At 43.1% G+C, this 25,723-nt stretch overlaps 1 protein-coding gene across 2 annotated transcripts in view; it reads left to right on the forward strand.

The window, feature by feature from the left end:
• abca4b (ATP-binding cassette, sub-family A (ABC1), member 4b) overlaps nt 1–25,723 on the forward strand; it is a 177,857-nt gene that overhangs the window by 91,588 nt on the left and 60,546 nt on the right. For both annotated transcript variants that reach the window (XM_069939095.1, XM_069939094.1), the window contains 7 exons: nt 661–800; nt 4,358–4,495; nt 10,733–10,926; nt 12,952–13,039; nt 14,869–15,074; nt 23,229–23,268; nt 23,972–24,052. In XM_069939095.1, the coding sequence (XP_069795196.1) occupies nt 661–800; nt 4,358–4,495; nt 10,733–10,926; nt 12,952–13,039; nt 14,869–15,074; nt 23,229–23,268; nt 23,972–24,052 (887 nt within the window). The remainder of the gene's footprint in view (nt 1–660; nt 801–4,357; nt 4,496–10,732; nt 10,927–12,951; nt 13,040–14,868; nt 15,075–23,228; nt 23,269–23,971; nt 24,053–25,723) is intronic.

A 25,723-nucleotide genomic window follows, 5' to 3' on the forward strand; every position in this document is an offset into this window, starting at 1 on the left:
CACCTGTTTCTGATTAGGTTTAATTGTGCATTAATATGCCCTGCCTTTTGCCTTCATGTAAACTATAAATGCAAGGCACAAAACAGATGCAATTCATTCCCATGCATAGCGGGTATTGAGTCACTCAATAAATTACTCCTCACCCGCCCCTCATTCAAGTTGATACCTATCATGGTATAAACAAACTTTTTGTTAGCTGCAAATGATTAGAAGGGTAACACCGTCACCTATAATGACTGACAGACAAGGAAGCCACACAAAATTTGGCTGCACCTTGTTAGAAAGATAGGCTACACTCTACAAAATATAACACAAATTCTCCTGTCGAAAAAGAAACTGGCGTGTAACAGAAAGCAGAGTCTTTCTTTAGATCTGGAATCTGTCCAGGGAAATCGTTGAGGCAGAGAGCAGGCCTGAAGGATGATACTGCATTACGTAGGTCGCGGTACCCATCAAGATAAGCCCATTGTATCAGTCTGAGAATCTGGTCAACCATCAGAATAAGCTTCCGAGCTGATCAATAAATGTGGGGGAATGTGTGGTATGTTAACCTGGGCTGCTTTCTGTCTCTTGTATAAAGGCTGGAATATTACTCTTGAGCCTGCAGTTTGAAGGAGATTGTGACCAGTCACATGATTTTTACATTTATCTTTCTTGCAGCCTGACTGTGGAAGAACACATCTTATTTTACACTCAACTCAAAGGCCATGCGGTTGAAGAGGCAGAAAAACAGACAGAAGTGATGCTTGATGAAATTGGATTAATTCACAAAAGAGATGAGTTAGCTCAAAATCTATCAGGTAACAGCCCATTGGCTACCTCGATGGAAGTGAATTGGTGGAAGAGATCAGGAGTAATGCACTTCGCCTTGCTCTACCATTCTGTTTTGAGCAGGTTATCTGGTATTGCTGTTTGTAGGAGCTTATGATGAAATAATATTCATTGTCATATGTCCAGTTTAACAACACTCCCAGGATTTCAGGAGTATTAACTGTTAGAATGATGGAAGGACATAATAGAGCAAAAGGATTAGAAGCAAAGAATGAATCATTGCGCCCCTCACACAATCCAATAAGATCATCGCAGATTTTTACCTCATTGTCACTGCCCCCTACAAATTCACATCCCTTGATGGGTTTAAGATTCAAAAATCGATTGATCTTTGTCTTGATTATACTCAGCAACTGAGCCTTGACAACCCCCTTCGGTGGTGACGCACAGTAACAAACACGAGAGGCTGAGATTCAGCTGGTCAGGCAACATCCTTGGATAGAAATGGGTAGTCCTCGTTTTGGGTTTGAATCGTTTATCATGATATCAAGATGCCTGCGGATAATATCTGACCTGCTGAGCTCTTCCAGCAAGTCCTTGTCTGCTAAGGATTCCAACATGCAGTTTTTACATGCCATGCTGAGCATTGAGACCTTCGCTGCCCACTACCACTCTGCTGTTGTTTGCATACTTGACATCAAATGCCCAAAAATGGAACTCTAAGGCAAGCTCTGTCATTGGAGGCAAAGAGTGAAAGAGCTCAAAGCTTCTTTGGAGAAGTGCATCGTCTCAATTGGAATGATTGTTATAGGGAGAAGTTGGGGAGGCTTGGGCTGCTTTTACCTGGAGTGAAGGGGGATGGAGTGGGTGAGGGGGTGTGTGTGTGACCTGATACAGGTGTTTGGCAGTATAAGGGGAATAAGTACCATAGATTGTCAGAATCCATTTCTCATGGTAGGGGTATCAAAAAGGAGAGGGCATGGATTTAAACTGAGATGAAGGAGTTTTAAAAATGACTGGAGAGTAAACTTTTTTTTACATATTTGGAACTCGCTAGTGGAGGAGGTGGTGCAATCAGGTAGTAATTATTATACCTAAGAGACATTTACTCAGGCGTAGAAGGATATGGACCTAAGGCAGTCATCAGGGATTAGTGGAGATGAGGAAATAGGTGGACATGGATGTGGTGGGCCAAAGGCCTCATTTCCATGCTGTTCAACTCTCGAACCTCTGACGTGTGAGCATTCAGTGCAGAGAAGAGAACTCTGATTGGTATTGAGAATCTTGACATCGTGCATCAAGAGCACACAGAAGCCCTTCATCAGAGGTACAAGGATCAGGCCATTCCTGAAACTCCCACCCCACAGACCCAAGCACTCAGCTCCTGCTCCATCTGTGGAAGAGTGCACCGTTTCCACATGGGATGCATTTGCCTTCAAAGACCTTTCAAAATGGGAAGCAAATCATCCTCAATCTCAAGGTGGGGGAGAGGTGAAAAGAAGGATTTTGCTGACCAGTTTACCACAACCTGTTCATGCCTTCTCCTTGCATTGCTTGCCTATTTAGATTTAAGAACCCAAATTATTTTCAAATATTGATATAATTTCCATAATATTTTGGTTACTCTTCATTTCCCATCTTCATCATGAATGGTTGTCTACTTATTTTGAGACTGTGACCCCTGGTTGTCTACATCCCAGGTAGGAAAATATAAACCCTTCACCCACCTATCACGTCCCGTCAATAATCTCTATATTTCAAGGAGGTCACCTTTCATTCTTCTAAACTCAAGAAATTATTGGCTCAACGTGGTCATTGTTTCTCCCCAAAATAAACATCCTCCTTCTGGTATGGAAGTGCACAGTACAGGAATAAGCTCCAGAGAGTTGTTAGTTCAGCGACACCACAGGCACCAGACTTCACCCCATTGAGAGCATCTACTAGAGGACATGTTTTAAGAAAGCAGCCTCTACCCTCAAGGATGCCCACCACCTAGGTCATGCCCCCTTCACTCTGCTACCATTGGGAAAAGGCTTCTTCCTCGCTGCCATCAGATTGCTGAATGCACAATGAATCATAGACTTTATCCTATTTTCTTGCACTGCTTATTCATTTTTGAAATTTAATTTATTGCACTGTGATCCTGCCTCAAAACAACAAATTTTACGACGCATTCATGACCATAAATTCTGATTCGGAATCAATGTGGTGAACCTTAGTTTTGTAGGTACATCCTTCCCTTGGTAGGCAATCCAGACCTGCACAATATATTCCATGGCCCTATATAATTGTCATTAAATGTTTGCATCAATGCATAAAACCATACAGAATTAATTTACCCATCTTTTTCCATAACAGCCATTCTCAACATTTTTTTTTGGCTGTGGCCCCTTAGCACTTTGCTCAATTTATGGGTCCCCTTCCCTGTTGCAGTGTGGATTGTGGAGGGTCATGTGATCTCTCCATCTGGAACTTTGTTGGAAGTCGCGTCACCTGCCAATCAAGGTTGGACCCTGCCCACCCGTCGATGCACACCTTACCATTGGCCCCTTTAATCACCTAGTGATGACCTGAGCTGGACCTTCCAGCTTACTGTACTGCAAAGTCCACCATATGCAATAGGTCTTCCTCTTTTGCTCCGAGGCTCTGAGACGAACACTGCTGTGGACAATGCTGGAGGAGTTGCTAATAAGCTGTCGACTACATAGGGATCAGGGGTGTTGTATAATGTTTTAATTGTAGATAGCATCAGAGCTGAGCCCACATTAGACAAGGAATGGCAGATAGCACACTGTAGTCCTTGGTTGTGATAAGTCCATATAAACAGTTGGTAGTATCCTTAGTATTGTACTGTGCTTGTAAGCCTGTAAGCTATTACTGGTATCAATACTGTTAAGTCCAATGTGATTAGTTGCACTGTGTTATGTGATTGGGAATATTTATCCCTGTCGTGAACCTCTCAATAAAGATTATTTCTGCATTCAGCCTATGTCCAGATCTGCTATTCTTTGAACTCATTGAACTTTTCCCTTTCCACACACACTGATGAAGCAGTCAAGTTTAGTTGGTTTGCCCCGTACTTCTGTCAATGACATTTAAAAAAAAACTTTTAAAACATTATGATTTCAGCCTATGGCCCTCATTAAATGTGCTGGGCCATAAGGCCTCCCTTGAGAATTGGTGGTCAGTCACATGTTGATTCTCTCTGCCTGATAAACATTCACTGATCTCAATCTTCAAAATTTAACTTAACCAAGGTTAACTTTTGAGGAAGAGGATTCCAGATTTCAAGTAGCTTCTGTGTGAAAAAGAGGTTCCTAATTTCACTTCAAAATATTCTATTCAAATATCTGAATAAGCTGTGGTGTTTATGGTGCAGGCAGCAATTGTTGACATTGGGAGAGTCTTGTGTGTTCAAGGATCATAGTTGGATTTAGCAGTATGTTTTTACAGGTTGTCATTGAAGTGGAGTTATCAACCCATCAGCTTTTGAATGCATTGTACTCTGTTTACCTTTATAGTTCAAAGGATTACTGTTCTAAGGACTTGATAACTTGATGAATGTTTCTTCCTTTTTTCCCTATAGGTGGAATGCAGAGGAAATTATCAGTAGCCTTGGCATTCATTGGAGGGGCTAAAGTGATCATTTTAGATGAGCCAACTTCTGGAGTAGATCCATATTCTAGGCGATCGATCTGGGATCTTCTACTTAAATATCGTTCAGGTAAAATACCCTTCTTCTGACGCCAGCAAATGAAGTAACCGTGAAATGTCTTTATATGTTGTATCCTGGAAATGGAAAAAAGTGACTCCTTGACATTAGTTAATCAACAAATGTACTGGAATACTGTGCATGTGTCCATGAGCGCATGTGTGTGTATGCCTTCCCTTCTTCCTTCCAACATTCACTGTCCAGGTGCAGGATTACTCCAGAAGTCTGAACGGCCGGAAGTGGAGAGAAACCCATAAAAAGACTGTTCGACAGATTTTTGATCATATTCTGTTTCCATCTCTCCTTAAACAGCCACCTGAAACTGGCACTGACTTGGCCCTAATTTTGGCTTTCAACTATGGTCAGTGCCTACATAATCTTTGTGCAGAAGTAAAATGGGAAAGTGCAGACATTGTCATTGAACTAAAAACACAATGCTGGGGGAACTCAGCAGGTCAAGCAACGTACTTTATACAGCAAATTCATCACCAGAGGGACTAGAGAGGGGTGTTTGGTTCGGTGCGGACTAGAAGGGCCTAATGGCCTGTTTCCGTGCTGTAATTGTTATGTTGTTATGTTAATTCCACCCTGTTTCAGCTTATTAGCTGCTGAGGTCCTCATTCCTTCTGTTGTCACCCCTAGACTTATCTGTCCTGTCCATTCTCTTTCATCTCTCCCTGTTTATGTCAAGTCATCTAAAACTCTTAACTTGCAGCCAAGTCCTGCTCAGCCTGATCTCTCTGACCTATACTCTCTGTGGAACAATGCCTCAATTAAAAAAATTCTCATCTAGTTTTCAAATTCCTCCATTTTGTTTTTCTTCCCTTTCCCTGTCACCTCCTCCAGTCTTGGAATCATCCAGGATATCTGCGTTCCTTAAATTCTGCTCTTTTGCTCATCACCAAGTTGACCCATCTGCCATTGATGCCCATGGAAGGTACTGAACCCCTCCACCACTGATGGCCAAGAACTGTACTGAATCCCTCCACCATTGATGGTCATCGAAAGTCCAAGAATCTCCTCCCTTAATTTGGCCACCGGCCTTTCATAACTCTTTTAAGATTTCCCTTTAAGCACACATCTTTGACTGGGTGTTTGGCCATCTACCTCCACATCCTGATAATGGGTCAGCTTCAAAATTCATAATGTTGCTGTCAAAACTTATCAGACGTTGTGCTTCTTACAAGTGCGAGGTAAATGGAAGATATTGTTGTTACAGTTGATAAAATAATGGTCTCATAACTTCCATATTAGCACAAAGGTAGGTACGGGGCAAGGAGAGGTTCAAATGGAGCATTAAAACATACTTGGCAGCATTATAGGAAGTGTTGAAATCGAGTCTGGCAAGAAGCAATGTATCAGGAGTATGAGACGACATTGACCGCTTCTCCCTTCTCGGTAGATTCATTGGGTCATGGCCAAGAAAGGTGGACTGAGCCAGGAGTTATTTTGATCAGGCAGGTGAAAAAAGCCTCCCGCTCTTCAACACACACCAGTTAAATGTACAAAGATTGGAAGCTGATGAATGAAATCTGGAGGCTGTTGAGCAGCTTCCCCCTTCACCATTCTGACAATGGATCTTGGCTCCTTGTTCATATCTCCTTCACAATGCCACTTGCCTCAGCCACAGAGTGCGCTTGTGCTGGATGTCAATCTCCTCTCACACAATGGGTGCTTTATATGGGAGAATCCTGAAGTTGAAACAGCACTTTCTAGAAACTCAACAGACAGCCCAGACATCTTCCAGAGGATGAAGATAACATCAATTACCTCTTATTTCCAGATGTCCTGCATCTGCAATGGTTTGATTCTCTTTTGGCATGAGTCAGAGCTTGGCAATATTTTCCCAATTCTGAAAGGAGAGCGTGGTTGTTGCAAGGGTCTGCCTGGGATTTCTCTGAGCTGGGTTGATCAGGGGACATTCAGTGCCTGTTGTCCTAGAGGAAGTGTGTCAGGGTTAGTGTACAGTGTTGCTGGGTGCTGTTGTCACGGTTGATCAGGGGACGTTCAGTGCCTGTTGTCCTGGAGGGAGTGTGTCAGGAGTTAGTGTACAGTGTTGCTGGGTGCTGTTGTCACGGTGTGACTGCTCTAGCTTTCAGACTGAGGTTGCATGCAAGCTGTTCCTGCTTAAATGAGGTCCAAGCATCACATTGTAGCTGCAGCACTAAAGCAACACTGTGGTCACTCGCCATTACCAGGCCATTCCAAAAGTAAGAAGGTTTCTATTTTCACCCAGTGATTCTCTTCCAAAATGGGTATGGGCAGCTCGTCCACATGAACTAAAACTGTTAATTTTTTTGAGTGAACTGTGGATCCAATGTGCAGAGATGGTCACATTGTTTCTGAGCTGACTTCACAACAGATGAAGCCACTGTCCCAGGAGAGCCCCAACCCATTCCTGTATAAGACTCACCACCAGACTCCACCCAGTTTCCATGCAACAAGCAGCACTACAGGGTTAACCATTCAGAAAAATGACCACAAAGCTCTGAAGTACATCTCCTTTTTCTTTCTCTTCGCCTTCACCCCTGCCATCTTCACCTTTACTGCTCTCACCACCTCCACCACGATCTTTACTAGTCACCTTTACCAAATCCACCATCTTCACCCTCACCTCTTCCATCATGTCCTCCTCTACCATCTTCACCTCTCCTGCCTCCTCCACCATCCCCTCCTCCGTCTTCTCTGCCGTCTTCACCCCCGTCCCTTCCGCTATCTCCGCCAATCTTCACCACCTTAACCTCCACCACCTTCACCTCTTACCCTCTTCCATCTCCTCTCTCTCTTCTTTTTCATTCTCTTTCTCTCTCCCTTTCTCTCTCTCTCTCTCCTCTTTTTCTCTCCCTCCCTCTCTGTCTCTCCCTCCCTCTCTCTCCCTCCCTTTCTCTCTCTCTCCTTTCTTTTCCCTCTCCCTTTCTCACTCTCTCTCTCTCCCTTTCTGTCTCACTCCCTTTCTCTCTCTATCTCCCTCTCAGTGTAGATATACATAAAATGTGTGTGCATGTTTATTTGAAATTTCCTAGGATGTGTCAACTGTTTATTGGATTGGACTCTGCTATATGTACAGTATATTAGAGTTGTGTATTATGTTAAATTCTACTGCAGTTATGTTGGATTTTTAACACTAAAAAATCTGAGGTAATCAACCGTCCATTGTGAAACAAAATCCAACCCCAAGCCCGTTGAGTAAATGTTTTGACAGATGTCAAAAATCATAGTCAAATGGGTTGGTTTTAAGGAAAATCTCAAAGTAAAAGAGATGTAGGGGTGGAGATGTTGAGTGGAATTGCACACTAAGTGTTCAGGCTGCGGAAGGTACGCCTGCGGTGCAGTGATGAATTTCAGGAATGTTGCCTGTGACTCTATAACTCACACTGCTGACATGGAACCTTGCAGAGAGTGGCCCATTTAAACTGTATGGTTACCACTATTGACAGCATCTTCTATCTGTTAACATGATTGAATTGTATTGGCCAGGAATTCCTGCATCTGCTTCTGGCATTAGGATTTGTATAACCCCACACCTACAATTGGGACAGGAAAAGAGATGGTGAGATCTCTTTCAAACAGCGAGCATTTCACGAAACCCATTCCCATGAAAGAGGTAAAAAACACAAAATGCTGGAGAAGCCCACCAGGTCAAACAGTGTCCTTTAATGAGCAAAGGTAAAGATACAGAACCGACGTTTCAGGCTTGAGCCCTTCGTCAGAGTGTGAGAAAATGCCAGCAGGTGACCTGCTGAGCTTCTCCAGCATTTTGTGCTTTTTACTTCAGTCATGGTGTCTTCAGAATTTTGTAATTTACCCATGAAAGAGGTATCAGCGGAGGACTTCTGCCATCCAAATTCCTGAGTGCAGCTTGTGTTGGCCTTGAGCACAGTTTTCACAGCAGAAGTTTCTGTGTTGGGGAAGAATACATTGACAAGTACAACTGATGAAACGATGAGTTCCTTCTTTTAAAAAAAAGTTCCCAAATCACTAATGTCACAATTTCTTTTTCAGCTCAGGCCCATGACTTTTCTGTGACACTTAACTGTCATTTCTGGTCTTCTGTTGTTATTATGAAGCCGTTGCCCTGTTATCGATAAATGAAGGGAAACTCCAGCAAGTTTCTTTTTTGTTTCACTTTGAGTTACTCACGGCCTGATTCATCCTTCCCATAGATAGTGGGGACAGAGATGATGAAGTAACTTCACATGAGCACATTCCCCATGTGGACTGTGAGAGTGAACAGCCTGAAATTGTAAGGCGATGAGGAAGTAAAGTCACCTTAACACAACTTGTAATGAAGTCTGGGGAAGTCTGCCATCATGTGCAAAATGTTAACCGCACATCCATGTAGGGGTATTGGTTCGCGGTGGGGGAGTTGAGGGGGGAAGGGTGGTCACACGTGACGAAGGAGATGGGAGAGGAGAGTTTAAAAGGAAGTTCTCTTCCCTGGCGACTGCCTCTCGGACACAAACTTGAAATAATTTTCACCAGAGGTTTAAAAACAATTCAAAGCTCTGAAGTTGCATTGTGTGTAATATTGGTGTGCAATCATGTCAGATCCCTTTATGCAACCCTTACAACACCATCTTAACAGAGGCGTTAACCATTCCAATTAATTCCATTATTGTCTCTTGTGGATATAATGGACAAAGAATTCCACACAGATGTGAAGCCATCCATATGGTAATATTCTTGTGAAATATGTTCTCCTCCTGAGAAGAGATGCTGATGCTATTAGGTCATATTTTCAGACGGCCTCTCCCCTGTAATTTGCTGCAAGTTCGCTCTGAGTCCTTGCTGTTTTTTATATGCCACTCTTGGACTGAAACCTGTCGAGTCTAGCCAGTGCACTTTCTCAGCTGGAAGATAGATTATTCAGCTGTGATTTGTAACTTGATGCAAGAGTACATTAGGAGTCACATAAATGCCCAAAAAGAACCACAGAACAGAATATGTGGATACCACATCATCCAAACACCCTTTTTTCTGGCAATCGCCCAGAGTTATATTATACATCTTGTACATAATTGCACCAAGACTAATAAACAAAGAAATATTAAAAAAATTTAAATGAAACTTGATAGATTAAAGATTGAGCAGCCAAATCTTTTGAATTCCTGTAATTTTCCCAATATCTCTAGTAAGCAATTGTTCCTATCTTCCTGTGATTCAGTGGCACCTCTCTCCCCTCAGAGACTGAAGATTGTGTGTGGGTACAAAACGCCAGGCTCTCTCTCCAGCTGCACTGTTGGCAATGCTGTAATTTGATGGCTGTAGAATCAGAATTTAACACGTAATCTTTCATGAGTCACTTTTCACTGTGAGGGGGGCAAAAGGATGCAACAGGACTCCTATCTACTCTCTAGAGAGCAAATGAATGAAAAACAAATCAGTGTTGCTGGTCATCCAATGCAGACGTGTGCCAGGTTTGATCAGTACCCTTGTATGCAAAGTCTTGGTTGTGGGTTTGGTCTGAACAATGGATGGGGGTGGAGGAAGGAGCAGTGAGGCTGGAAGTGGAAATGAGAGGGAGATGGGGAAGAGAAGTTCAGTGCTCAATATTCATCCCTCAATCAACATCACTAAAGCAGGTCATCTGGTATCCCATTCTCTTATGGAGCTGGTTGTGAGTTAATTGGATGGCACTCCAAGTGCAAGCTTTACCAGTTGTAGCGTGCTCACGGGTATCCTTAAAGGAATGTATATGATGGTGTGTTTATTGTCATACGCATTGTACAATGTACATTTGCACCAAAATTCTTTCATGCTACAAACCAAACAAAAATTCTGATTGGAAACTAATTGAATTAAATTAAAGGAGACAACAAATGCATTAGATAATAAATATTCACAGTAATCCTAGTGCAAAGAAAATGAGCAGACAGCCATTTGATTAGTGGACTGAGGGGCAGTTCAAGATTTTGATAAACTGTTCTTGACCTTCGAGGTTCTGGTCTTCAGGCTTCTGTGCTTTCTATAGACTCAATAAACCTGAAATCTTCTGCCTGAAGGCATTAGTGACGAGAGGTCACAATATTATAAAAAGCTTCCTTAACATTTTTAATTGTGCTTTCATCACCCAAAATCTTGCTCAGTGACACCATAAATTATTGAATGATTTTGATTGTGAAACTAGCAATAAAGTGTGTGATTCATTCCACCTCTCGGTGGTGTGAAGGCTCCCTCCAGTGGTGAGCATTTGCTTCCAGTGACAACCCGAGAACGATTAAAAACAAATTCCCATCCTCTTGCACTCAGGAAGAACGATCATCCTTTCCACCCATCACATGGACGAAGCAGATCTTCTTGGTGACCGGATCGCGATCATTTCCCGGGGCAAGCTGCAGTGCTGTGGCTCCTCTTTGTTTCTGAAGAACAGTTTTGGCTCCGGTTTCTATCTGACCCTGGTCCGCAGGATGAAGAAAGCAAAGCGAAGGAAGCAAGGCACAGCGGTAAGTTAGTGCACCCACTGTGTACAAGCAGGTCACGTCACACCCTCTGCATGGGAATCAAGAGCACTTGTAATGGTTGCTTATGTTCTAAGATCAGATCACGAGCAGACAGTTGAGAATGTTCTTTCCTATCTAGTATATGTGTCAATGGACACATTTTTCCTGATTATTATTGGTAAAGCAACCTCACAGAAAGCAGGAAATTAACCAAGGCTGTGCATGGGGAAACACGGCCACTGAAACAATATAACCGGTGTTAAACAGGAAAGTCTGCAGATGTGGGGGTTGTAGTGCAAAACCCAGAAATGCTGGAGAAGCTTAGGAGATCACACAGCTTCTATAGGAAGTAAAGGGTAGCCAACATTTTGGGACGGATCCTTTCATCAAGCCATGAACAAAAAGCAGGCAGGCATCAGAATAAAAAGCTGGGGGTGGGGGGCTGAGGAGGAAGGTGCAGGGAGAAGAGAACAGGCTGATGGGTAAGAGGTGGATATAGGCGAGAGGGGAGAAGAGAAAAAAACTGAGAACTGCTTTTTGCCCACACCTTGACCAATATTTTATATATAAAGATACATAACCAACATTTTGGTCTTGAGCCCTTCATCAAGGTATGGACAAAATGTAGGCTGATGCCTGCATTAAATGATTGGGGGGTAAAGGGGCAGGGGTAGAAGTGCGGTCCCACAGGTAATAGTTGGATAAGGGAGGGACGGCACAGCAACAAGCAGGGGGAAGGCAAAGGTGGCTCTGTGAATGGAGAGGAGAGGAGTGGAGAGCTGGAGAAAAAGGGAAAGGGAGGGAGAATGGGGAGTAGGTGAGCAGAAACTGGAGGTTGATTGTTAATGCCATCTGGATGGAGAGTGCCCAGATAGAAAATTAAGTGTAGTACCTCCAATTTACATGTGGTCTTGGTTGGACAGAACATGAGGCCATGGGCATACATGACAGCGTGGGAATGGGATACATAATTGAATTGGTTGGCCACTTGGAGATCCCTGTCACTGATGCAGCCAGAGTAGAGGTGTAGAGAAGGCCATATCAGGAGCACCAGATGCAGAAGGTGACTCCCGTGGATACACAAGTGAAGTGCAGCTTTACTTGAAAGGACTGTTTATGGCCCCAAATGGTAGTGAGGGAGGAGGTGTGGGTACAAGTGTGGCACTTTCTGTGGCCACAGGGGAAATTTCCAAGGGGGCAAGTAATGGGAAGGGATGAGTCTCTATGGAAGGCGGTGAGGGGAAGCTGTGTCTAATGGTGGGATCATGTTATAGGTGGCATAAATTGCAGAGGTTAAGGTGTTGGATGCAAAGGCTGGTAGAGTGGTAGGTTGTTACGTCTGGGGGCCAGAACAGATGAGTGGGAAATGGAGGACAAGCAGGTGAGGAGGGCTGTTGATGGTGATGGAGGGGAATAGAATCCCTGCAGGGGACCAGGTGTGAAGAAGTGTGGTTGAGGTACTTGAGGGAGTTGGTGGGTTTGTAAAATATGTCAGGGGAAAGGTTGTCTCCTGAGATGGAAACAGAGAGATTAAAAAAGGGAAGAATGTCGCCAGAGATGGGTGGAAGCTGCAGCAAAGCGAATGAGATTGATGAGTTCATTTCAGGTGCATGAGGCAGCATCAATGTAGTGGTTAATATAGCAGAGGAAGTGTTAGGGGTCTTGTCTGTGTAGGCTTACAGCAAACAGGCAGGTGTAGCTGGGACCCATGTGGGTACCCATGCTTATCCCTTTGATTTGGAGAAAGTGGGATGAGTCAAAGGAGAAGTTATTAAGAATGAGAGCAAGTTCTGCTGGAGAAAGGTGGTGGTGGAGGGTGACTGGTTAGGTCTCTTGTCAAGAAGGAAACAAGGAGCTCTGAGATCACCTGAATGGGGTGGGAGATATAAAGGGATTGGACGTCCATCATAAAAATGAGGAGGTCACGTTCAGGGAATTGGAGGTTCTTGAAGAGATGGAGGGCATGTGAGGTATTGCAGATGTAGGTGAACTGATTCCTGCTGTGCTTTTACCCAACAACCACAACAGCCGACCTGCACCTGTGCACCGGGCTGCTGCTGTTCCTGTTCCAACTGTTTCCCTGTTGACGAGACCCTTCCGGAAGAAGAACTAGATGGTAAGGCTGACATCCGCCACCGCTCTACCCTTGTTATTGTTCGACTATTTCATCGATACATGTGAGTGGGAGCACCTCTCTCTGCTCTGCTGCAACCTGCCTGAATTTATTCCAGACCATTTGTTGGCAAGTCCAGGGTGCCAGTTAAGATGGAGAGGTTTTTTGTACATTCTCAAATATTTGTGTTCCCACATCTGTTCTTCAAATATGGGAACTGGCGAGGAAATGATGTCACGGTGCATGGCTGCAGTCATCGAGTCACATTTTAAATGTCACTACTTTCGATGTATCCATCCCTGTAACAATGTTAGGTCCTCCCCTCCATTGCGAGACTTCCCATTTGATGTTTTGTGTTAACAGGAAGGGTTTTTTTTTAATCTTTGAGAGGTTAAGTCTGCAAAGTTAGACAACAGGAAGCATCATTGAGTTGACAACCACAACATGTCATTTCATATGAAGCTGCTACAGAAAAGGTCTTGTATCTCTTGATAGCCTTCTGAAATGCCTCTCATGTTGCTTATTGTTCACTGGACATGCATCCATTTTCAATCATTGAGTATCGTGCCAAGAATGAAATAAGTATGTATGAAATGAGCAGCCAAACCGATACGTCCCCTATCATATGGCAGTCTTATCTTTGCTATTTTGTCAGATATTAACATTTCTAAAAGTTAATGATTTTGTTAAAGGGGGGGGGGGGCACGACATGGTTTGCGTAACACTGTTACAACGCCAATGACCCGGGTGAAATTCCAGTGCTGTCTGTAAGGAGTTTATACGTTCTCCCCATGTCTGCCTGGGTTTCCTCCAGTTTCCTCCCACTGTTCAAAACGTACCGGGGTTGTTGGATGTATTTTGGCGGCACAGGCTCATGGGTTAAAAGGGACTGTAATCATCCTGTATGTCTAAATTCAATTTAAAAAAAAAATGCCATGCTGAATGTCATTTTGACATATGAATCCTAACATTGCAGTTATTTCAGGGTCATTGAGTTAGATGGTATGGACACAAGGCCATTCAGCCATTTCTAAGCTTGTATTTCTTGGCTCCACTTAGAATACAAGAAATAGATGTGGAGGAGGACCAAGTGGTCACCTTCACTCATCTATCATTTCAGTCCCATTCTTTTCCTGCTCAATCCCCCTTGTCCAAAATATATCAACCTGAACTTTGGGCGGCACAGTTAGCGTAGCGATTAGTGCAATGTTGTTACAGCGGCAGCGATCAGGGTTTGAATCCTGCGCTATCTGTAAGGAGTTTGTGCATCTCCCCATGTCAGCGTGGGCTCTCCCCAAGGGCTCTAGTTTCTGGGGGCTATAGTTTAATTGGGTGCAATTGGGCGACATGGGCTCATGGGCCCATTACCCTACGTGTATGTTGAACCTTTTTAATTAACTTTGTACACGCATAATCGAACTTCCTCAGTCAACTGAATTGAGAAATTAAAAAATGTATGTGGGTAGAAGTTAGTAGCGAAGTTCTGCGTGGGTGCAGGAGGCAACGCCAGTCCAGTCATTGATGTAACAGAGAAAGAGTTGGGAGGGGGTTGGTGTAGGTCCCTTCATAGCCAACGGAAATGCACTGTGCCCACGGCTACACCTTTGATTTGTCGGAAGTGAGAGCAATCAAAAGATTGCTCCAGAATCTGCTGTCTCTTGAATCTTAATGAAATCAGTTCTCAAATTCATTGAGTTTAGATTTTAAATCTGAATCATTCATGAGAATGGATTGGCCCTGATTGAATGAGGTTTACTGTGCTTTCTAATTGTCTGACAAATGGCAGCCTGCAATCAGTGAGATATCTCCTTCTCATCGATGTTTTTCTCCAGGTGATGTGGATGGACTATCAAAGCTCATCCAGCATCACGTTCCTGAGGCCCAGCTGATCGAGAATGTTGGTCAAGAGCTGTATTACCTGCTGCCCGGTAAGGACATCAAACATCGGGCCTACGCCAGCCTCTTCCGAGAAATTGAGGAGACACTGCAAGATTTAGGCCTCAGCAGCTTTGGAGTGTCTGATACCTCGCTGGAGGAGGTAAGGCCTATTATTTACTTATTCCTGTGAGTCATTGTTACTAGGCAGTTATTCAGCTGTTGACTTGAAACCATTTTCACCTGTAGAAAAACTGTGGTTAACCATTGGATAATCTATTTTCAGCAAAACACCAAGGCTAGAACCAGGGGGTCAGTAACGGAGAGCTAGGTGTCCACTTTTTCAAAATCACATGAGGTAAAGGGGCTCATGGGCCTTTGGAAATCTCTTCCTCAAAGGGCAGTAAAAGTCTTTGAATGTTTTTACAACAGAGACAACATGATTAGTGTAGTGGTTAACACAAACACTATTACAGTACCAGCCACCCAGGTGCAAATCCAGCACAGTCTGTAAGGAGTTGGTACATTCTCCCCATGACCGCTCACTCCGGTTTCTTCCCACTTTCAGAAGACGTACGGGGTTAGTAGGTTAATTGGACATATGGGTGTATTTGGGTAGCGAGGGCAGGAAGATCCTGTCACTGAGCTGTATCTGTAAATTAAAATGATATTTAAAACAAATTTAAAATCAATAGATGGCTGGAGGAGGAAGATGGAAGGCAACGTCAGATTGAGGAGTGAGATGGTCTATCTCATGTTCCTTATTCACATATGTTTAAATTAACCTCGGAGAATATTAACAATTGTGTTGGTTTTCCAAAATTTTTAGCAAAGACATGGACAGTTCAAAACAAATTGGTTAAATGGAGTCCATTTGTAGCATTGGTACAAAATTATTTCAGTGACCAAGGGTGCAGGAGTTTTTTTTATGTAGGTGTCCTTTGAATGAGCTCTCTCGCATGGTTTAAGTTTAAAAGGTTTATGGAAATGTCTGTTGCATTATTGAACTTAAGAACAGAACACAAGGACATCCAACATAATGTCGAATTAGCTTGGGTTGAAATCATTAATAGCAAGGAAAAGATGATGTTGTGGAAGTAGTCTATCGGCTCTGATAATGTGACCTCGCATTCGGGCAAAGCATAAATGAAGACATGTCCAAGGCCTTTTTGAAGGGAATGGTACCTGTCATGCGATATTTTAAAATACATATTGATTGGAAGCGGCAGGGTTGGCTTAGCAGTTAGCGTAATGCCTATACAATGCCAGTGATTAGGACCAGACCAGGGTTTGAATCCTGTGCTGTCTATAAGGAGTTTGTACGTTCTCCCTGTGTCTGCATGGGTTTTCTCCGGTTTCCTCCCACCTTTCAAAATGTACCAGGGGTGTAAGTTAATGGCATGCAGTTGAGTGGCACGGACTTGTGGACTGAAATGGCCTGTTACCGTGCTTTATATCTAAATGTTTTAAAAAAACTGTAAGGGTATCGTAGAAGAATTTGTTGGGTGTATTTGAGATTGTGCCTGAGAGCAAGAACATTTGATTGTCTTATGAGTAATGAGGAAGGAGTAACAAGAGATCTTGTAGTTATAGATTCCCCTGGGAGGTGGTGACCACAATAAGATAGAATACCAGATGGAATTTGAGTGCAAATGCCACAGGGACAAAACATGTGGCTTCAGCTTCGATAAGGACAGTAGATGAATGGTGGCAAACTTTTGTTAACATGGAGCAAGGATTCATCCCAATTAGAAAGAGGAATTCCAAGTAAAAGATGCAATCTGTGGTTTAATATATAGGATAGGGTAATGTTAAATTGAGGAATATAATATGAAAAGTGGCAAGAACTGATGGTAGGCCAGGAAACTGGGAAGCCATTAAGAGCCAGCAGTAAAGGGCTAAAAATAAATGGGGAATTGATATTGAGAGACAATGTGCCATGTAAAAGTGGATATGTAAATAGGAAGATGAGGACTAAAAATAAGAATGGTGCCACTAGAGAAGCAGGATGGTAAATTAATAACAAAAAATTAAAGAAAAGACAGATCAAATTTTTGCTTCCGTCCTCTCTGTGGCACCTAATATTCCCACGAGAGCGGACGGACTTATTTCAAATAACGTACAGGAACTTGATAAAATCCCAATCACAGGTATAAAGTATGAGGAGAAACTCACAGGTTCACCAGAGGGCAAACCACTTGGGCTCAATGACCTCAACCCAAGGGTTTTAAAGGAAGTGACCACAGAGATGGCGGACCCGTTGGTTGAAATCTTTCAAAATTTGGGAACTTCGGGAGATTGGAAAACAGTTAATGTTTTCAAAAGGCGAGCAAGAAAGAAACACTAATTGGGCAAGTTAATTTAGCGTTTACCATTCACAAAATTAAAGAGGAAATAACTAAACATTTTGGAAAGTTGACCATAACCACATCTAGTCAATATGGGTTTAAGAACGGTAAATTGAGTTTGAAAAATTTGCATGGATATGTTGAGGATACGACTGAGAAGTTGATGGAGGGAAACCTGTAGATATATTGAGATTTCCAAAAGGCATTTGATAAGGAGCCAAATAAAAGGCTGGTGCATAAATTAAGTGCCTAACATATTGGAGGAAGTGTGCTCGTGTGGATTAAAAACTGGCTGGAACACAAAAACTAAAGAGTTGGATTAAATGGGTACTTTCCAGGCCAGAGTGATTGGGCAAAATCCTGGCAAGTGGAATTTAATATTAGGAAATGTGAGGTCATGTAAACGGAATCAAGAGGTGAAATATTCTCTAATTGGAGAGAGACTGCAAATAGGTGAAGATCAAAGTTCAAATTTATTGTCAGAGTACGTACATTAAATCACATACCACCCTGAGGTTCATTTTCCTGCAGGCCAGGCAGAATTTCTACTTATCAGTAGTGAAAGTAATTGTATTCAAGAGAGGGTGTGTAAACAAAAGAGAGAAAAGTGAACAAAGAAAGAAATGTAAACAAACTGTGCCAATACGAAAATAAATATTCAGTAATAAATTACATGCAAAGTAAGAGTCCTTAAATGAGTCTCTGTTTGAGCTTGTTGTTGAGGAGTCTGATAGTGGAGGGGTAGCAGCTGTTCCTGAACCTGATGGGTGAGTCTTGTGGGACAAACTACCTCTTTCCTAATGGCCACAGTGGTGTGTCCTGGGTGGTGCAGATCCTTAATGGTTGCTGCTGCTCTCTCCAATGGCAGCGCTCCATGTTGATTTTCTCAATGTTGGGGAGAGTTTTGCCTGTGATGCACTGGGCTGTGTCCACTACCTTTTGCAGGACTTTCTGCTCAAAGGTATTGGTGTCCCCATTTCAGGCTATGATGTAACCAGTTAGCACACTTTCCGCCAGACATCTGTAGAAGTTTGCCAAGGTTTTTGACGTCATACAAAATCTCTGCAGACACCTGAGGAAGTCGAGATGCTTTCATCACATTGAAATTAGTGTCTTGGGTCCAGGAAAGATCCTCCAAGATAGTAACTCCCGGGAATTTAAATTTGCTCATCCTCACCATTTCTGATCCACCCCCAATGATCACTAGATCGTACACCTCTGGTTTTCACTTCCTGAAGTCCACAATCAGCTCCTTGGTTTTGGTGGGATTGAGTGTGAGGTTGGTTTAAGTACAGGTTCTCCTCAGCTTATGATGGGGTTGTGTTCCAGCAAACTCATCTTAAGTCAAAACAAATACCATATTTTATAATTAAATTTTGAATACCTTTATTCCACACTGAAAAAAACCATTAACGAACACAGCTGAAATCACACTGGGCATGAAGAATGTTGGAAGCATTGAACTAAAATTAATTGCTGGATGGTGGAGATGCTAAAGTGGCAGGGTCATCAATTTTACTCTCTTATGAACAGCTCGTAGAACGCACTTGGGCATCGACACTTGTTGAAGGCACTGGGGCTACAGAAAATGCGAGCGTAGTTGAGTCAGCATCGGGTGACAGTACGTTGTGCGATGCTGCCATTGCCCAGCACATGAGAGAGTATCATACCACATATTGTAAGCATGGGAACAGATTGGAATTGAAAATTGAAAGTACTGTAAACAGGGGGGCACCTGTACACCATTCAGTCAATTTTTCAATCTCCCATCTGGATGCTGACTCACTGCCCCTTTTTATACAGCCCACTATCCATTCTCGGCCATACAGCCAGGTATGGCTACCTGTGCTGTCCAGAACACACATTTATCCTCATTATAAGTGAGGTTTATGCATTTTGCTACCCGGAGGATCTTGCGGAGGTTCACATCTTGATCTTGCAGGTCTTGGCCTGCAGATAGTAATGTTATCTAGGTATGAGAAAGTGGCTTATAGATCGTAGCAGTCCACCATGCGGCCCATCTTCTGCTGGAAGATAGAGACCTCATTTGTGACACTGAAAGGGACCCGGAGGTAGTGGTAGTGGCATAACGAGCAGTCTGAAGCGTTTGTACACTACACCCCCAACAGTGAGGGTCACTACGCAGGACTCTAGGGTAGCTGTTGTATATGATTTGGATATGAGTGATATCCTGTGCTTGGCGGGCTGTACTTTAAGGGACAGTCATTTATTGGTATCAGGGTGGATAAAGCTTTCTGTATTCCTGCTATCGAATAAACAGTTGATACGTCCTTTGACGTACATCCTGGATCTGACGAATTCATGGAGTGTCTCCTGGTTCAGGGTGATGGAGGCTAGTATGGATTCATTGTCTGAGTCTGATGGGTGCTCATGGACACAAAATGGCTGCCCTCAAGCCTTCGTAGTATCGTATGCCTGGGAAGATGGCGTTTGGCGTGCAGTCCAAAATGGTTTGCACGTGACATCGCTGGCGTTCAGGAAATATATGGCGCTGATCGTGCTGCCCAGAGTGGTGACTGTCCACACATGGCGCTACTAGATTTCACGGATGGTTTGGACTGGTAGTCCTTTGCATAATGCCCCTTTTCCGGCACCTAGAGTACACCACATCCTTGGCAGGGCAGCGTTTCATCAGGTGCTGGCCCTGCCCACAGAAATAGCACTTGGTGTAATCACCCGCAACGACGACCGAGGTCAGATCACTAGAGTAGTGGGACAGTGTAGGGGACCAGTCACTCATGGGGCAGGACGAATCCCATCCCAGGATAGTAGTGCCCGCACCAACCAGGCAGCCGAGTAATCATCTGAGTTCTGGGGGGCCACCACCAGTGTCTCTATAAGTTCAACCGTCCTTTGTAGATCGAGAACGTTTTGTTCCAGTAGTCATTGCTGTATGAACCCGGAGCAGATACTGGCCACATCCGCATCTCTGATGAGGTCATCTGCATTTTGGGCAGCCAACGTGGCCTTACAGTCACACGCTCTACACAGGTTCCGGAGGGCCCGCATGTACTCGGCACTCGACTCACCAGGTCACTGTTTTCTGGTGGCCAGGAGATGACTGGCATAGACCTCTAACTTTCCTATGATACTGAGCCTTGAGGATGAGCTGGCACCTCTGATCAACAGGAACACTTGGGGCCCGACACATGAGAGGAGTAGTCTCAGTTGGTTAGCATTCATGGTGGTGTTTGGGGCGTCTGGTGACTGAGGATTGATGTCAAGCTTCTCAGATTCCTGGTACGGTTCCATGTTTAAAAAAAAATTTAGTTAATAAAATTGATGTATCATCAATAATTACAAAAGGCTGGAACAACCATCAACCTCATTGACTGATTGAAGCAAAGAAAAAGGGGGAGCAAGGGGCTATGGGAAGGATCAGTCTCAGGAGGTGTGTCCAGCCAGCAACAGCCAATCACGTCATAACAGTGGTTTACTACACAGACAGAACGCTCTCCACAGTACACCTGTAGATATCTTCAGTGACATACCAAATCCCCTTAAACCTCTCATAAAATGTAACCACTGGAAGGTCCACGACCTTCCAGTTGACACCCAGGAATTTGAAATTCTTGATCCTCTCCACTGCTGACCCCTTGATGAGGACTGGGTCATGTTCTCCTGATTTCCTCCTGAAGTCCACAATCGGCTGCTTGGTTTTCCTAGCATTGAATGCAAAGTTGTTATTGTGACACCACTCAACGAGATGATCTAGCTCCCATGTGTATACTTACTCATTGCCGTCTGATTCTGCTATCGACCATGGTATCATTTGTAGATGGCATTTGAATTGTGCTTCGCCACGGTCATGGATGTAGAGTAGAGTGGTGGGCTAAGCACACGTCCTTGAGGTACACCTGTGTTGATCACCATTGAGGGGGAGATGTTGTTTACCATTTGTACTGACTGTGGTCTTCCAAGGAGATGGTACAAGCAGCAAGCATGAATTTCAGGTGGCAATGATATACGTAAAATGCAAGGCCCACCCAATGAACACAAGGCCCAATAATTTGGAAATCCAAAAATTGTTTGATCCTATCTTGAGAGATGTTATAATGCAACTGCTGCATGAATTAATTGCACTTCACAGCACTCAATGCTCTTGAGTTTGTTATTTCTGTACTTTGATAGGTTAGCAACAGATTATCATGTGTAATGTAACAAACGAACCAATACGATTAATGCCATTAAATTCTTCTCCATCTCACACCCATAACCCTTTATTTTTCTTACATCCAAGTGCCTGTCTAAGAATCTATTGTACCAGCCTTCACCACCGCCCCTGGCAATCCATTCCAGGCACCCACTATTCCCTGTGTGGAAAACAAAATTTACCTCTGTCTCTCCAAAACTTCCAATCACTCACCTTAAATAGAGGTCCTCTGGTATTTGCAAACGTCATCCCAGGAAAAAGATGCTGGTTGTCTGCCCTATCTTTGCCACTCATAATTTTATGTAGCACCTCTCAACCTTTGTCAGCCGATTCAGTCACCTTGTTTCATAAGATCTGTTCTCCAATCAGGCAACATCCTAGTAAATCACCTCTTCGCTCCCTCTCAAACTATTGCATCCTTCATGTAATGAAGCAATCAGAACTGAACACAATAGTCCAAGTGTTGTCTAACCATTATTATATAGAGCAGCAACATTATCTTCTTCTACTCCACCAGTCTATATTAAGCTGCTGCCTGTACCCCATGCTGTACTTTACACCAGCCATTCTCAACTGTTTTTTTCAATTATTATCCCCCCCTAAGTCTCTACTCAAAGTTTATGGGGTCCTTGCCTTGTGAAGCAGTAACATAGAACAATACAGCACAGTGCAGACCCTTCAGTCCTCAATGTTATGCTGACCCATATATCCCTTCCTAAAAAATAAAAAAAGTACTTAACCCTCCCTATGACATAGCCCTGTTTCATCCATGTGTCTATCTAAGAATCTCTTAAATGCCCCCATTGTTTCAGCTTCCACCACCATTCCCAGCAAGGCATTCCAGGCACCTGCATCTCTCTGTGAAAAAAAAACTTACCTCCAATGTATCTTCTAAACTTTGATTATTATCAAAGTTGCCTGGATTGAAAAAAAAATGCTTTATAAGACAAGGTTATTAAAGTAGAATTTTTCTCTTTGGAGAAAAGAAGAATGAGAGGTGACGTAATAGATCCCTACAAGATTATTGAGAGGCATAGATAAGGTAGGCAGTCAGCACCTTTTTCCCAAGGCGGGAGAATCAAACACCAGAGGAAATCTGCTCAAGGTGAAGGTAGGGAAGTTTAGTGGAGACATCAGGAGTATGATTTTACTCATAGAGAGTTGTGGGTGTCTGGGTGTCTGGAATGTGTCTCCTAAACTTTCCTCCCTTAACTTTGTACATATGTCCTCTGGTGTTTGCTGATCCAACCTAGGAAACAGGTGCTGGCCGTCCACCCTATCTTTGCCTCTTATAATCTTGTAGACCTCTATCAAGTCTCCTCTCATCCTTTTTTGCTCCAAAGTGAAAAGTCCCAGCTCTACTAATGTTACCTCATAAGACTGGTTTCCCAATCCAGGCAACCTCCTCTGCACCCTCTCCATAGCTTCCATATCTTTCCTTTGATGGGGTGACCGGAACTGAACACAAGGTGGTCTTACCAGAGATTTGTAGAGTAGTCCTGTTTTGGTTTCTTCCATTCTCCTCTTCTGCCGACTATATTTAAAAAATAATTTATGTTTCATGAAATGAATGTAAGCAAAGCTTTTGCTTAAATGCGCATGCGCATGGCCTCCAGAGGGGTGTGTTGGGGGGGGGGGGGGGGCGGTGGTGGAGATGGGTGAGCGAGGAATGTGTAGGGCCCCCATTGAGAATAGCTGCTCTTGGTTCAACTGTGCTTCACCCGTGACCTGAATCTTACGTACTGCCAGTTTTTCACCAGTTAGTAATTCAATGTAATGATTTTCTAACCTGCAGATATTCCTAAAGGCTACTGAAGATTCTGCTCTAAAAACAGGTAAATAAGAATTCTCCAAAATAAAATCAGAAAAATTTGATTCACGTGGAATATGGAGATAGAAATGGTGATGCAAAAATATTGTCTGCTGTTGACAAATTGTTAAGAAACTTATGTTTGCAAGTGCTTCCAGTTCAGAAATCAGAGAACTTTCTCTTGGTTAAGCTAAGTTTAGGTAAGTAACGCTAATGGAGATGAAAGGTCAGGTGAATGAGAGGTGTGGGTACCTTTTGAAAATGTGTGATGTGTTCATGCAATGCCAAACAAATTTTTCGATAAAGACCCGTTCAATTTAAATTGTAGAATCTGACTGAAGAACTAGCAAATTGGTCCAAGGAGAATTTTAAAAGTCTAGACTTTTCTCATTGGGCTCCTTTTCTCCATGTCATCCATTCTTTTCTCTTTCCCACCATTCCTGTGTGTTAAATTTTAAATCATCTTCCTATGTAGTGGGGTTACTATTTCCTTCTTTATTCTTTTCTCATTGGCTCAGTGTTACATTATTTTTCTATCATTCTCTCTGCCTTCGATGAACCGTGTTACCTAACACGTCGTGTTGCAAAAAGAGTAGCAAGCTCCTTACTAAGTTGTTTTGTGAGATATTGCACTGAGGAAAGATCTACCTCAGCACGTAATCTTCACAAAACCCAAAGCTTTCTATGAGTTACCTTTTTTTTTCTTTGTTAATTCCGGTCTCTGCAAGGCTGTATCATCCCAAGAAAGTCGGAATCAGGCATTGGAGTGGAACAGAAGACAACAGTGGTTGATATTGAAGCTAAGAATGGTGAGTACGAGGAACGTTCTTCCGATCCTCATTCCCCATTACAATCTATGGCAGCAGGAAAGAAAATTCCGCCTCTGATCATTGTTAGAACTCTAGGCCCTTTGGCTCTGCTAATTTTTTTAAAACAAGTTTCCTTATACCTCTTATTCTTGCCTTTAATTCTGACAGGAACATACAAACTCTGAACTCTCAAGATTTCACTTTTGAAGGCCTTCCACTTACCAAGCACACTTTTGCCAGAAAAGAGCCTGTCCCAATCCACACTTGCCAGATCCTTTCTGATTCCATTAAAATTGGCCTTTCTCCAATTCAAAATCTCAACCTGAGGGCCAGGCTTATCCCCTTCCATAATCACATGGAAAATAAGGCCATTATGGATCCAAAGTCTCCTCTATGCACACTTCCATTACCTGTCCTGTCTCACTCCCTAATGGGAGATCCAGTGTTGTGCACTCTCGAGTTGGGATCTCAATATATTAAGAAAACTTTCTTGAGCACATCCAGCCCCTTTACAGTATGGGAGTTCCCATCAATGTGTGGAAAGTTAAAATCACCTAACTATCACAATCTTGCATTTCTTACAACTGTCTGCTATCTCTCTATAAAATTTGCTCCTTCAATTCACACTGACTATTGAGTGGTCTATAATGTGAACTCATTAACATGGTCATCCTTTTCTCATTCCTCATTTCCTCCAATATAGCCTCAGTAGACAAGCCCTCTAGTCTGCCCTGAGTACTACCAGGACATTTCCCTGATGAGCAATGACACTCTTTCATCCCTACACTTCAATTATGTCAAACAGGATGAGACTATCAGCTCTGATGGCTCTCCTTATTAGAGCTACAACTAACACTCTCATATACAGTTAGCACTGGAGACCAAAGGTGGATTGCTCCCCTCAAATCAGTATTGCTTTATCTGTTGCATCGCCTTTTGTGACACCAGAAGATAGGAGGAGTTGTGGATAGTATTGAGGGCTGTTGTAGATTACAACAGGATATAGACAAGGTGCAGAGTTGGGAGGAAAAGTGGCAGATGGAGTTCATTCTAGATAAGTGTGAGGTGATGCATTTTGGAGGGTCAAACTTGAAGGCAGAATACATGGTTAATGGCAAGATTCTTAACGGAGCTTGGAGTCTAAATCCATAGATCTCAAGGTCACTGCGCAGGTTGATAGGTGAGTTAACAAGGCCCTTGGTATGCTGGGCTTCATTAATCAGGGGGTTGAGTTCAAGAGCTCTTGAGTTAATGTTGCAGCTTAGAATATTGTGTTCAGTTCTGGTCACCTCATTGTAGGAAAGATGTGGAAGTATTGGAGAGGGTTCAGAGGAGATTTACTTGGATGTTGCCTGGATTGAAAAAAATATGCTTTGTAAGACAAGGTTATCAAAGTAGAATTTTTCTCTTTGGAGAAAAGAAGAATGAGAGGTGACGTAATAGATCCCTACAAGATTATGAGAGGCATAGATAAGGTAGGCAGTCAGCACCTTTTTCCCAAGGCAGGAGAATCAAACACCAGAGGAGATCTGCTCAAGGTGAAGGTAGGGAAGTTTAGTGGAGACATCAGGGGTATGATTTTACTCATAGAGAGTTGTGGGTGTCTGGAATGCCTTGCCAGGGGTGGTGGTGGTGGATGATACAATAGGGGCATTTAAGAGGCTCTTAGAC

This window comes from Narcine bancroftii, chromosome 5 (genome assembly GCF_036971445.1).
Source record: "Narcine bancroftii isolate sNarBan1 chromosome 5, sNarBan1.hap1, whole genome shotgun sequence".
Classification (NCBI taxonomy): domain Eukaryota; kingdom Metazoa; phylum Chordata; class Chondrichthyes; order Torpediniformes; family Narcinidae; genus Narcine; species Narcine bancroftii.